We start from the raw sequence: 14263 nt of genomic DNA, 5'->3' as shown, positions 1-14263 counted from the left end.
ATCCCTACAGTCACAGCTGATTTCATTAACTGAATCCCGTGAACATTAAGCCAGGAAACTTCCTGCTGGTTCCCACAACCAAAGTCAGTGAGAAATCTGGCAGGAAGTTGCAAGTCCCAGGCCTGCAGGCTGGAGGAAGGAGCAAGAGTATGTGCAAGGATGTGGGGAATGGTTGGGGAAGGTACACTAGACACATACGTGTGGGGTGAGAACAATGCATGAATGGGTGAGAGGCAATCCCAGGATGGATGTGCAAGAGGCACAGTGCTGATCATGGTGGGTGCATGAGGTGCATCCAATGAGAATTACACAAGGGGGTGAGAGAATGCTAAGATGTGTTGTGGATCAGGGAAGGTGCATGGGTGGAGGAGACTTATCCCAGAGATTTGTGACCCTCCCTGTCAACTTCCCGACTGGCTTTCTAAGAAAACAGGCAGGGCAGCTTGCAAATAGCAATTATGTGATCACAGAATGCTTGGCAACCAGTTGTAAGTGTGAATGTGTTGCCAAGCATCCAGATCACTATCATAAGAGCACAAATGGACGTGCTACCGACAGTTAGAACACTATGGACTGGTTGAGGACTACTTGTAGTGGTTAAAAGTGCTGCCACAGGATTAGAGAACTGCATACAATATGTATTCATGTTCACCATCCATGAACTCCAGTGGGGTGACTTTGGGACAAACATTCACAAATTTGCTGGTGTGGATTCAGAGGAATGTAATACATATCACCTTGAATTCCTGGAAAAAAGATGGGTCTTAAAGCAAGAAAATTTTCACTGGCATCAAAAAAAGATTGTAGAATTTATAGATTTTTCCAGTCATTGTTTTGCTTTTTCCTTTTCCTACTGGGATTGCTTAGTTTTATCCTCAACTTGATTTGGATTTGAAAAATGCCTTCTAAGATCTTATGTCACAAGAGATTTGTTATTTCAGTGTGCCATAAGACTCTTTGGTATTATCTCATTTGTATTCTAGTCTCAAAAACTTACTTGGCTGAGCAAGGTTCCTCTCCTACATATAAATTAGCACTGTATTTTCCTCACAGAAATAACCTCTAAATAGGATTAGAGTCTGAAGTGAGGTGAAGCCAGATTTAATAATAAATTAAGAGAAGCATCTTGATCAGTGCTTGACAGGTTTCCTCACTGGGAGTTGGAAAGGCATTTTTAGGTGTAGAGGGTGAATGGTCTTGTACCCGAGCTGCATCCTCCAACCTAAATCCCCAATCTTTATAATTAAGTGCTATGCTCTCTAGGGATGAATGTTACAAATCTAGAAGCTCTAAACTGGCAAACCTTATTACCTGAAAAATACCCATTAGGGGCCTAACCCCTGAGGCAATTAGAAACTATCTGAACCAAGATTTGTAATCTGGGTTATAAATCCCAGGTTACTTCATAATTGATTGTGGAATTCTTGGATTGTAAATGTTACAATGCATAGTCCTCACTTACCTGTTCAAGAAAACCATCTGAATTAGCAGAATGGTGGCAGTTACAGTGGCCAAACTCCAGAAGCTAGTGGTCTACTGAACAATTCTGGGCCTACTGCAAGCAACACTGATGACCACCATCCACAATGTTCCAGTTAACAAAATAAAAACTACACAAGAATAGAGGAAGTGGCTCATTGTATTCTTTTATTCCTCATTTTAAAATGGCTAGTCATAATAAAAATAAAAGTGTGGCTTAACGGAGGCCACAGTTTAGATATTGCCATAGAGAAAGATTCAGTAGAGACTTAAATGGTTGGATTCTTGGTTTACTGATTTCTACTGCCATGGGCTTTTACATGTGATGAGAGATTTTTGGCATATGAAAAAATATTGCTTTTTGGTTAGTTTCTCTCTCTCTCTTCTTTCTCTTGCCCAGATTTGGGAATAAAGAACTGTGACACCACAAGAAATTCATATGGAGCATTTCATAAAAGCAAGGTAAAAAACACAGGAAACCACTTGGGAGGATTTACCAAATGCAAATAATATCTCCACACAAGGGACTCAGGCCCACTGCTACCCTTTCCATTTAGCACCTCAATCCAAGGCTGTAATGATACATAATGAGTATTTCACATGCTTCCTGGTTCAGAGAGAACAGCGTTTGCTCTCTGGGCATCATTCAGAAAGAGATCTGTCTGGATATTGAAAAAGTATGAACCCAAATTCTCCCCTAGTTTTCCTAAATCCTCCGAGATCTTCAGGAAAAAAAATATTTGTGGGAAAATTTTCAACACCAAAACCCAAAGATAATAGAAGTGGTGCCTTTGTATGCTCCCTCCTGGAACAAATCTGCCTGCTCATGCTTGGCCAGAGGCAGAGAAAACCAGGCCAGACCAAATGTCCTAATGGCATTTCTTCAGCCCTACTGGGGTAGTGATTTTGCAGTGATTTTCACTGAAAGTGAACCAAATGGCTATTCTGCTCTATCCCACCAGATTCTCCTGAACATGGTTTTTATACATGGTTTCCTCAGGCCCAGCTGATGAAGTTATGACCAGGCTTGCCTCCCTTACTTATGGGTAGATATAATTTCTTTTTCTTTTTATATTTATATATTTATAGATATTTATATATACACACACCCAGTAACTCAGAAGAGGAAAAATATAGAATCCGTAGTAATAATAAAAAAAATTAAAAATGATCAACCCCTACCGCACTAGGCGAGTGATTGCACAAGGTCCACAAATTTAACTGTTCTGTTGGTATCAAGACAGGCTACAGTCTGCACTCTCTTCTGTGTGAGGAGGCTGACACCAAGTCCTTCCCTTCACTCTCGGCAGTGTGCAACAAACTGCAGTCTCTTGCTGACTGAGAGGGAAGAGTGCAGGCTGTGGAGGTGAGCAAGGCCGAGATCCCATTGTAGTGTTTAGAAACTCTCTTTGATAGTTTAGTTTTAAAAGGTAATTGTCCCCTCTGTTGTTCCCACCCACTGAAACCTGGATTTATTTCTTTATTTTTAAAAGTCCATGCACGTGATGGAGCAACCATTTGCCGAGCAACATCCCTGTCTCCTGCTCATCAGGGACAGGACGCTTGGAAATCAGCCAAAGAGGAGTAGACAGTGGGGAGATCAGCTCCTCATACAGAAATCTCATATGTGGTCCCCCCCACTCCAGAGACTTTCTTGACTCCTCCTCGAGTGGGACTGTTGAGAGGTGGCTGGCCAGGGATGGGTGAGGTTGAGCCCAGAGTCCTGGGCTGTCCATTAGACTTGCTGTAAGAGGGTCTCATCTGCACCTCGTCTCTGGGAAAAAGGAAGGATACAAGGGCATCAGGAAGTGAGCATTCATTCAATGGCAATGGAAATGGAGGATGCCTCACACGCAGATAGCTTAAGGGAAGGAAAATTTAGAATACATACTGGCATTGCCTGGGATGCAAAGGGAAATACAGCAGCAGCAGATTGTCAGCCCACAAAGAACTGACAAGGCGCTAGAAATATTTTAGCGTCCTAGGACGAAGAAGCTAAAGACAGAAGAGAATAGGACTCTACACACGGGGAATTCCACATTTAGCCAAAATACAGCACTGTATGGAAGGGACAAACGAAAGTGTACTACAGACCAAGAAAGGGTTGCAGGAAAGGGCACATATATCAAAAGGACTGTTTCTTATAACCTGTTCCATCTGCTTATTGAATATGGCCTCAAAAGTATCATAAGAATACACAAGAAATAGGGAAGAGGAACACAGAAAAATAGGAAGATGAATTGTATCACTTATAGCGTTTTTATATATGAGGTAGTAATCAGGCAGGCAATATAAAGATTCAAGCATCTCATATGAAAGCCAATGACCATCTCACAGACCCACACAGCTCACAAAAAGGAATGTGATACTATGCAATGTACCCTGCATTATAGAGCTAAGGGTGAGGAAATGGATTGGTTCACACACTGGAGAATGGGAAGGAAAAGGGAGGGAAGAAAGGGACAGACGAGAGCAGACACTATCTGTAGATCACTCCCAGCTGTTTCTTTCAGATGTTGCTGGAAGGAATCACAATTATCTTGGAATCCTTTGCCAGAGCAGTGGTGGGGCGAATCTAAATGTGGTTCATCCTCCACTAAGTCAAGGAACACTTAAAGAATGAGACAAGTGTCACTTGTACTTACTTTGGTGCCAGTAAAGGCTGCAAGGCCACCTCCTCAGTCTCTGGGACGACAGCCTGAGGCGACTGTTTTTGGCTGCTGTAAGACATAGATTTGCCCATGTGGGAAGATGAAAGCTGGTCTGGTGAGCCCAGCGCGCGCACTCTAAGTGCATGTGGTGGTTCTGGTTTGCCAAAGCGAGGTGCCACTGGGCGGGTGAGTGGGTTTTTGCCCAAAGGTGAACGTTTTGAATCGTCCGAAGAGGAACTCGTTCGTGGGGCATTGCTGGACCCTGGTGTGGACTGTATCCCAGAGTCCCCTAGGCCTGTATCTTCCTCTTTAGCCAGGGGTGGTGGCATAGAGGACTGCTGTAGCAACTTTTCCCGTTCCTGCATGGAAGCCACAATATGGCGTGAAAGATTGTCATAGCGGACGGGTGAAGAATCACGAGGTTGCTGGTGCTTGGGTGAACCCGAGCTTGGAAAACGACTGTGCAAGTCAGCCTCCCGCTGTTGAGCAATACGGGCTGAAAGAAAAGGAGAAGTGTATCCCATGAGTGGGTCTGGCTCTGAACTTGCCTGCACCGACTCAAAATCAGGGCTATCAGATGGTGTGAGAAGACTGTCATACGACAAACTCCCATTGCGTGTCTGGTTCACCAAGCTCTTGTAAGATGTTGAAGTAGTGCCTTCGGAGCGGATGGACTGAAGATGGCCCATTTCAAAGCCTGTGCCTTGAGCTGATTTGAGGCTGGAAGAGCGGGAACCACTGGATAGAGGATCAAAATGGAAACTCTTGCCAAAGGTGGGTGATCGAAAACTTTCTGGTTCCAGACTTGGTTCTGAGCGGTAGCTGGGATTTCGGCTGCTTTCAACGATAGACGTTGGCTCCTTCAAACTGTCTCCTCGACTTAGCTGTTATCGGGAATAAAAGATGCAGGAGTCATTCAATAGCTTCCTAGGCTCTGCATAAGAACTGAAAAATAAAGTATATTATCTGCTTCTTCAAGGCATCCTATAGGCATATCAGAAGGAAAATAATTTTCTCAATGTAGAGATTGAAAATTTGCAAGTTATTCAAGTTACATGTTATAGTAATTCACTTAGTGAAAATTAGCATAATGTAACTCAATTCTGAATATGGCTCTAGGATGCATATATTTAAATTCTACCTCAAGTATAAATGCTGTGGATGATATGGGTTTGGTTATATTTCTAAGCCGAGTCTGTTATAATTATTTAATCAGTTCATAGGGCATCAAAATTGTATGTTAAGCCAAAATGCAATAAATTAAAAAAACCTGTTAAATACATAATAAATCATACAAAACCTTAAAATATTTCAAATGTTTTACACAGCTAGTCTGAAGATAAGACATCCTATTTGGGTGGAGGAGTAGGAGGGAAAAAAGGGATAAGTGGACAATTAGGGGAGCTAAACTATGGAAAACTATGGAAAAATACAATACATTCTGGTTCCTGCAGCCCGACTGCCTAATTTGGCTTCTGATGCAATCATGCTTAACATAAATTTAAACTTGAGCAGGCAATGATTCTATGGTTGACAACAGCTGAAATTTTCTTAGATTTGTTTGTTGGAATTCTATCCCACTTTCATTCAGAGGTTTGAGGTGAATATACAAGATTTCCTCTTCCTTGGAAGTAAACTGCTAGAATTTAGTAAAATTTCCTTTTGACTTGTAGGAATCACTATAAGACCACCAACTTTTAACAATATCACAATATTTCTGCTATTCTTTTCCTGCACCTGTTAATACAATTAACCCTTTTAAAGTTGCTTATATGTAACACTTTGGGCAGCTTAGGTCTCACGCAAGATAGTACAAACTAAAAATAGGAAGGAATGTTGGTAAATAGTTTTCCCATTGCCTTTACTTGTCAAAAGGATGGAAAAAATGATCACATGACCCCAGGAGAATGTAACTGTCATTAATATGAGTCAGTTACTAAGATCTGAATTTTGATCACGTGACCATGGGGATGCTGCAATAATCATGAATGTGAAAAATGGTCACAACTCACTCTTATGATCCACGGTGGCACAATGGTTAGGATGCACAACTGCAGGCAATTTCTGCTGACTGCCAGCTGACTGCAATTTGACAGTTTGAATCTCACCAGGCTCAAGGTTGACTCAGCCTTCCATCCTTCCGAGGTGGGTAAAATGAGGACCCAGATTGTTAGGGCAATAGGCTGACTCTGTAAACCGCTTAGAGAGGGCTGTAAAAAGCACTGTGAAGCGGTATATAAGTCTAAGTGCTATTACTAGTGCTATTTCAGGGCCATTGTAACTTTGAACGGTCATTAAATAAACTGTTGTTAAGTTGAGGACTACTTGTAAATATTTTTTTAGAGTTCTGTATTTCTGGCATAAAACTAAGTATTTTATAGAGCAGCAATGAGCAAAAAAATCTCTGGAAAATTTTCATTAATGCTCTCCAAAATCAAATGATTAAACAAGTCTACTTCTCAGTTCTAATCAGATTAATAGTCCTGTTCTGAAATAAGAATTATATTTATATATGTAAAGTATTCCCCCTATACATTATTCAACAGATGACTATTTCGATTCTTTGATCCCTTATTTTTTCATCTGCTCCAATTAGTAGGTCTCAGAGCTCTAGTAAAAACTAAGGCAGCTCCAACAAGTCTGAAGTCTGCCAAACCCCTTCCCCACTTAGTAAAATGTACATCAATCCAATTAAGGCGTTATAGTCTCAAACCAAATTCCCTTTCCAACACGTCCCCCTGTATGCATCTACCGCAGTCTATACTTCATGCTAAGCAAGCTTATTTACCTTGGCACTGGTGGAGTGAGGCATTGCAGCTGAAGCACTGCTGCTACTATAGCCAGGTCGATACTTATACATGGTTGGAGTTGGAGGGCTGTCCTTACTTAGCAAACTGCTATCTGTAAAGAGAAATGGAAAACAGTTTGGATGTCCTAGATGTTTCAGTGTCGCCCTGGGTATCTCCTTGAATCTTTGTCTCAAGTGCCATAGAGATAGCAAATGATTGAACTGTGAGAACCAAGTTACGGTAATCTGTCCCAAAGGTTAAGGAATCAACCAGGAATTAAACGTGCACAAAAGGTGGAGATAAAAACAGGGCATCAGGAATGTTTTCCTTTTTATGAGATCACATCATAGATCGTAATTATAATGTAAATGCATACTTTTAAAAAACAACAACAACACTTATACATAAAGTGCTTGAAAACTGAAAAATTACAGAAGAAAAAACAAAGAATTATGTATGGCTTTTACACACACACACACAAACACACTCTTCAGGTTATAGAAATGTATTAGAAATATTTATTTGTTTATCTATCATGCCCTTGAATATTATATTTCTCTCTGCCTCTCCCTTAGTTTTCAGCACTGCTGGATGGGAGGCAGTAGTACAGATCTGAGAACTCAAATGAAAACCTGCAAAACAAAGTGCCAAATACATCCACCCATATTTTCCTATATATTATTATAAAACATACAGATGTATAATATAGGCCAAATAACAACTAAGATCATATCTTCTATTTACTACAACAATTGAGCCCGGAATTTTGTTTTTATGTAATGTAATGTAAATTGTTGTTGTCATAAATCAAGTCACCACGTGACTAAACTTGATTTTACAGCTAGTTTTATGACAGTCGCTAAATGAATTAAATGGTTATTAAGTGAATCATATGGCTGCTAGTACTAATCCAGATGGGTGTTTTTTTTGATGGAAAATGGCAAAAAATTGTCACAAAATGCAATGTGACCATGGGATCCTGCAACCTGTCATAAATGAGATGGGTGATCTCAATCATCAATGAAATTATGTGACTGCAAGGGTGGTGCGACAGTCACAGCTTTGGGGACATTTGAGGTCTTAATTCTTTTTCTTTTGAGAGTGGCCACTGGAATTTCATTTTCATGTGTGCCATTGTGTACACAGAAAAGTGACAATAAAGGTTGTCTTGTCTTATCAGACCTTACCTCAGCAGCATTTACTGAATCTGCACTACTATTAATCGTTTCATCACCAATCTCTTTCCACTTATGACTGTATGACTATAACTTGTTGCTGGCAATCCTTATGATTTATATTGATATATTGATCATCAATTGTGTTGTAAATGTTGTACCTTGATGAACGTATCTTTTCTTTTATGTACACTGAGAGCATATGCACCAAGACAAATTCCTTGTGTGTCCAATCACACTTGGCCAATAAAAAATTCTATTCTATTCTATTCTATTCTATTATCAGCTGACCCACTAATTACTTCAAAACTAATCATTACGTTTTAAGTTCAATAGCCTGGTTTTGCAGCGATGCAGAGGGTATTTCCCTGATACAGACAATCACCCAGGTACATAACTGACTGTGTCTCTCAAGCAAACCCCTCTTACCCTCATTGGTGGCCAGGGTTAAATGTGTCCTCAGACCTGTGTAGCGGCTGAGGTCTGGTTTGGGTGGTGGTGGTGGTTCAGCATCAGCAGACTGGCTCTCTGTTACTTCAAGGCTTCCTTTGGACTGCAGAGAAAAAAAACCTAAGCACATTGGTACAATTGGAAAAATGGCAGGAATCAATGTTATGAATATTGTCCTTGGTTGGATAAAGGTGGAATGCTCTTAAAATGACCAATTACTCCTCCAGCATTTCCACAAATGTTTTTGAAAACTGTACATGTATCTGTTGCTGGACGAGAAGTGAAAAGCAAAAACTAAATGATCTAAGACACAATTTTTTTGTTGTATTGGTTACACAGGAGGGAAATGTAAGTTCAAGTTCAACGCCTGGAGAAGCAGAAACAAGGAGTGATATTACTAAGGAATAATGCCTGAAGTAATTATTTGAAACCTACTCACACTGCCAAAACCCTGAGAATAATTTGAAGCCACTGCTTGTGCAGCATTTTCATTTCCTCCTCACCTTTGTTCTCTTCAGTTCAGCCTGGATACCATTATCCATTATCTTCATAGCAACCTGTCCGTCTGATATTTCTGGCCTTAAGAATGGAGGCCTCACTAATACAGTCTGTTCTCCCTTTGGCCGCCCAAGATACCTAGTGAATAGTGAAAAAGGATTTAAGTAAAGTATAGTAAGATAGTGCTTTTAGTAAATTATTTGTTTACCTGGCTTAGCAAGGCAGTGTAATGTCAGAATAAGGTTTGAAATACGTACATTTTGCAATTTGAAGACATTTGTATATAGGTAGACTGGTCATTTATCAACTATCAAGAGTTACAACAGTGCCCAGTCCCAGTGCTCTTTGACATTTCATGGCAAAAACTGCTTGTTTGGCAGAATGAGGTAGCACTTGGCATCAGCTACCCAAGTCCTGCTGTGCACACTCCACACCTCACCAGCCACCTGCAGAAAACCTTTGCTCCCTCTTCACCCAATAGCAGCTCTTATCTACCTGCTGGCAAGCCACCTGAGACATGCAATTTCCTCTTGGCTTCCCTGTTGACTTTATTGTTTGAAGTTGGCAGCAAGTTGTGAGAAGATACTCACTTAAAGACCCATGATCCTTGCTTAATGATGGCAACAGAACTGCAGGGATTGCTGTTGCTAAGTGATATGGTCACATGATAGTGCCTTTATGACCGTATCACTTAGTGACAGAAATTTCAATACAACTGCTATGGTAACTCAAAGATTACCTTATTATTGTTTTAAAGATGTAGAAAAATGATAGTAATTTATTAAATTTATATGCTGCCAGATTCCTAGTTGTACTGGTGGTTTACAGTGGTTAAAATTTTTTTAGAAACAAAGAATAGTACAAAAGCACAAAAACAACAAAAGCAAAGAAACCAAGGTGGCCAAAAACATCCCCAAATTAAACTTGGCAGTTTCTAGAAGTAACTAGAAGTAATGAAGAAAGTAACAGATAAAATGGCTGCTATATAAAATTACCTTGCAATTCCAATAAAGGAATAACATACAAAACAGAATTATACAATAGGAAATGTGTTCTACCCTTTTGTCCTTCCTTCCTTTTGTAATTGATCTTATGCGAAGACATTGCTTTTCTGCAATGTTTATTTTAATATACCGTATATACTCGAGTATAAGCCGAGTTTTTCAGCACGTTTTTTGTGCTGAAAAACGTCCCCTTGGCTTATACTCGGGTCTATACGGCTTATACTCGAGTTGTTTTTTTTTTTTAAGCCCCTCGGCTTATACTCGAGTATATACGGCTTATACTCGAGTTTTTTTTTCTTTTCTTTTTTTCACATTTTACCGGACGGCGCGGGGAAGCCCTGCCGGTGCAGTGAGAGGGCGGGGCGGGGGAGCCGCCAGCCTTCTCAGCTGAGGGAGGGAGGGTTTCCCCAACCGGTAGGTGCCTCATTTCCCACCCTCGGCTTATACTCGAGTCCCCAGTTTACCCCAGTTTTTGGGGTAAAATTGGGGACCTCGGCTTATACTCGGATCGGCTTATATTCGAGTATATACGGTAATTTAAAAAATGTGAAGAAATGAATACATGGAATACAAGTATTGTTAGGCAGGGAAATGTAGTACCTGTAAATTCTGATTCATTACAAAGTAGGTGTGTTGGGTGCAGAAAAATAATCTAAATACAGCTGCACAGTTAAGCAACAAAAACATATGCCTACAGAAAGCCGCACTGTCCTAATATATTTTAGATAGTGACAGAGGTTGAAAGGGAAACTTGGTTTTATGGTAACTCATACAGTCTTCCTCTTCAATCATGCACAAAACTAGTACAAAAGCAAGTTGCAACTGGAGGCCTCAGTAATATTTTTAATTTGGAGCTAATTAGTGTTCCTTATTATCTAAAGTGAGAGCCAGTTAATGCGGTTAAGGCATCAGGCGAAAAACTAGGAAACTGAGTTCAAGTTCCACCTTAGGCAGGAGGCTAGCTTGGTGATCTTGGGTCGGTCATCTTCTCTCAGCCCTAGGAAGCAATGGCAAACACTTCTGAAAACCCTTGCCAAGAAAACTCCAGTCAGTCTGAGAACTGAACATGACTGAATGGACTAATATAAATCAGAAAGGTATTTTTTCCCCAAAGAAGTAGAATGCTTGGAGCAGCAATTCGTCTTCTGCTCCAGGAAAGTCTTAGTTTAGATGACCAGAGTCAGAATTTAATTGCATTCATTAATTTGGAAAACAGGCCACAGGCACTTTAAGAGATCACTTAGTCAGTCTTTATACCAAATTAATACTCCTACGTCTTTAGATACTGATCAGCATGCACCCCTTACAATCTACAAGGGAGAGGAAAAACACAGCTGCTCTGTCCAACTTCAGTTTCCCCAGGGAGAACCAGAGATCCTAATTCAGGAAAACAAATATGATGTGGTAGGCATCACTGAAACTTGGTGGGATAATGCTCATGATTCATGCACAACATTGGAAGGGTGCAATTTATTCAAAAGCAGACTGAATAGAAAGGGTGGGGGCGTTGCACTGTACATGAAGAAAAAAAATATACTGAACAAAAATTCAGCAGAGAATGGAAATCCTATAAAAAGTATCTGGGTAATGATAAAAAGAAAAAGAGAAAGGAAAGTGATACAACTGTGGGATTTTTTCACAGACCACCTGGGTAGAGAGAAGAAATGGATGAGGCCTTTCCGTATCAGGTGATCAGGCTTTCACAAAGGCATGTAACAGGGATAATAGGGGATTACAATTAGGTCTAATAAATTGTTATCTCTTGCTGATAACTTTGTCAAAAAGTGGAAGAAAGAGCAATCGTCTTTTTGTTTTTGTGGATTTAATCATTATCAACAGGAAGAATTGGTTGAAGAGATGAAGGTAGCTGGCATCTCTTGGGAAAATGAACGTCTTATCCTTTATTTGTAATAAGCCAGAAAAGAAAGAATTGAGAAGAGTCAGACTGCATACTACACCAAGGTATTAAAGAAATTACAGGTAGTCCTTGACTTATGACAACTGAATCCAAAATTTATGTAGCTAAACGAGACCGTTGTTACGTGAGTTTTGTCCCATTTTACAAACTTTCTTGCCAGGGTTGTCACTACATTTGCTAGGTTAGTAACACGGTTGTTAAGTGAAACTGGCTTCCACATTGACTTTGCTTGTCAAAAAGTCACAAAAGGTGATCACAGGAACCCAGGACACTGCAACTGTCATAAATATATGCCAGTTGCCAAGCATAGGAATTTTCATTACATGACCACGGGGATGCTGCCACAGTCATAAATGTGAAAAATGGACATAAGTCACTTTTTCAGTGCTGTTGTAACTTCAATTTTTTTTACTAGTTTCAAAAAAGATGAAGGAGGCAGACTCACAAAATGACAAACCTGTCAATTTTAGCTCTGCTGGTTGCCATGGGGACCAGATGGGGGGTATTCCAGGCTGAAGGTGGCTGCTAGATTGATGGCAGACTCCATCCCCGTTCTCTTGCTCTCTATCATCCTTTTTTTTTTGCTTACCATATTGATGTATTATTCTCTGTATTTGTTCCTTTGTCACTGTTTACTTATTGTTCTATTATTTTACTTCTCTTCTGTTTATTATTGTAAGCTACCTACAGTAGCCTCATGGCAGGAGAGGCGGAAAATACATTTAATAAACAAATATAATTTGTCATCTACTAGGCAAGTTTCTCCAGCAGCTGACCAAATAGCATGTTACGGGGAGGAGGTTAATAATTAACCAAATCTGGCTTTGTTACAACTGATCATTCTGGACTAATATCATATCCTTCCTTGACAGTTACCACCTTAGCAGATCAGGGAAATACTATCAACATAGAATGGAAGCCAATAGAAAACCAATGCTGTGCTCAAAGCAAAGATGCATTGTGGATTCAACCAAGGCTGAATCAATTGAAGCTTTCAAGTGGTAACTTTAAAAGCAATCCATGTTCTAATCTGGGTGAGTAGTGACAATGTCACGAATCCCTGTAGTGTGGCATCTCCCACCCACAAGACTGGCCAAGATGTGCAAAAACTGCTCACCGAAATGTTGGAAATGCAAAGCAACACTAGGCACCTATTATCATATGTGATGGGGATGCCCGAAGGCCAAGGACTTTTGGCTTCAAATAAAACAGTGGCTAGAAGAGATGTTAACTCATGACGCCAGAACTCTTTCTTTTGGGTATAGTAAGGGATAATTGCAAAAAAGAAGAAATATATCTTATGGTACACATATTAACGGCAGCAAGGTTGACCTTCGCACAAAATTGGAAATGCAAAGAGAACCCACAGAAGGAAGAAATAATCAACAAAATATTGACCCGTGCAGAAATGGACAGGTTAACAATGGAGCTCAAAGACAAAGATGAATCGGAATTCCATGTAACCTGGAATACATTTTATAAATGGCTAGAGAAAAGGAGGAACGTAGGGATAGAGAATTAGAAACAAAGTGAAGAATAGGGGAGAAAAATAAAATAATGTAAGAAATATTAGATAGGAGTAAACAGGATTTGAATAGATACGAAGGGAATATGTATGTAACGAGTGTGACTGAATGTACAAAAAGTATACATGGAATATGCATGATGTTATATTGTAATCTACACAAAGAAAAAGTGTTAGAAAAGTTTGTACCAGATAAGTCGCACCATGTCTAATGTTTTTAAATTGTATATTTAATAAAATTTATTTTTTAAGAAATGAATCACTGTAGTAAGATCCTCTTGCTCCAGTTAATGCTGCAACTGTTGAACCAGCTAAAGCTAACTTAATGCTCTCCTGGTTTCCACCTACTCTTCAGGCAGAAATCACAGATCTGTTCCTTCAGGAGTAGTTTTTTCAACTATAAGCGATTCCACTAGTATTGGCTGAGCATCCTACTGGATAAACAGTAACTTTGTCTTGCTAAAATTCAAGATTAGTTTGTTCTCTCCCATCCATATTGTGAAGGATGTGGAAAACAAAGCTCTATGAAGAACATTAAAGGAGTTAGGATTATTAAAAGGCAGCTGTTGGGGACATGTGATGTTACTCTAGTCTCCAAATACCTGAGGAGTTGTCTTACAGAAGAAAGCCAGATTTCTTCTGTTGCCATGAGCTAGAGAATACAGGTAGCCCTTGGTTAACAACTACTTGTTCAGCAATGGTTTGACGTTACAACAGCGCTGAAGAGTGTGGTTACAATCAGTCCTTGAAGTTCCAGTGGTTCCCAGGGTTAGC

General features: G+C 40.0%; 1 protein-coding gene across 4 annotated transcripts in view; it reads right to left on the bottom strand.

The window, feature by feature from the left end:
- Positions 1-1633: 1633 nt before the first annotated feature.
- The window catches only part of ZDHHC5 (zinc finger DHHC-type palmitoyltransferase 5), a 66028-nt gene continuing 53398 nt past the window's right edge, over positions 1634-14263 (bottom strand). For all 4 annotated transcript variants that reach the window (XM_058196902.1, XM_058196912.1, XM_058196921.1 and 1 more), the window contains 5 exons: positions 9048-9180; positions 8524-8647; positions 6919-7031; positions 4125-5014; positions 1634-3253 (listed from right to left, as the gene is read on the bottom strand). In XM_058196902.1, the coding sequence (XP_058052885.1) occupies positions 3088-3253; positions 4125-5014; positions 6919-7031; positions 8524-8647; positions 9048-9180 (1426 nt within the window). In that variant the 3' untranslated portion in view covers positions 1634-3087. The remainder of the gene's footprint in view (positions 3254-4124; positions 5015-6918; positions 7032-8523; positions 8648-9047; positions 9181-14263) is intronic.

Source organism: Ahaetulla prasina, chromosome 1 (assembly GCF_028640845.1).
Source record: "Ahaetulla prasina isolate Xishuangbanna chromosome 1, ASM2864084v1, whole genome shotgun sequence".
NCBI lineage: Eukaryota > Metazoa > Chordata > Lepidosauria > Squamata > Colubridae > Ahaetulla > Ahaetulla prasina.
This window is presented reverse-complemented; position numbering and strand designations above follow the sequence as displayed.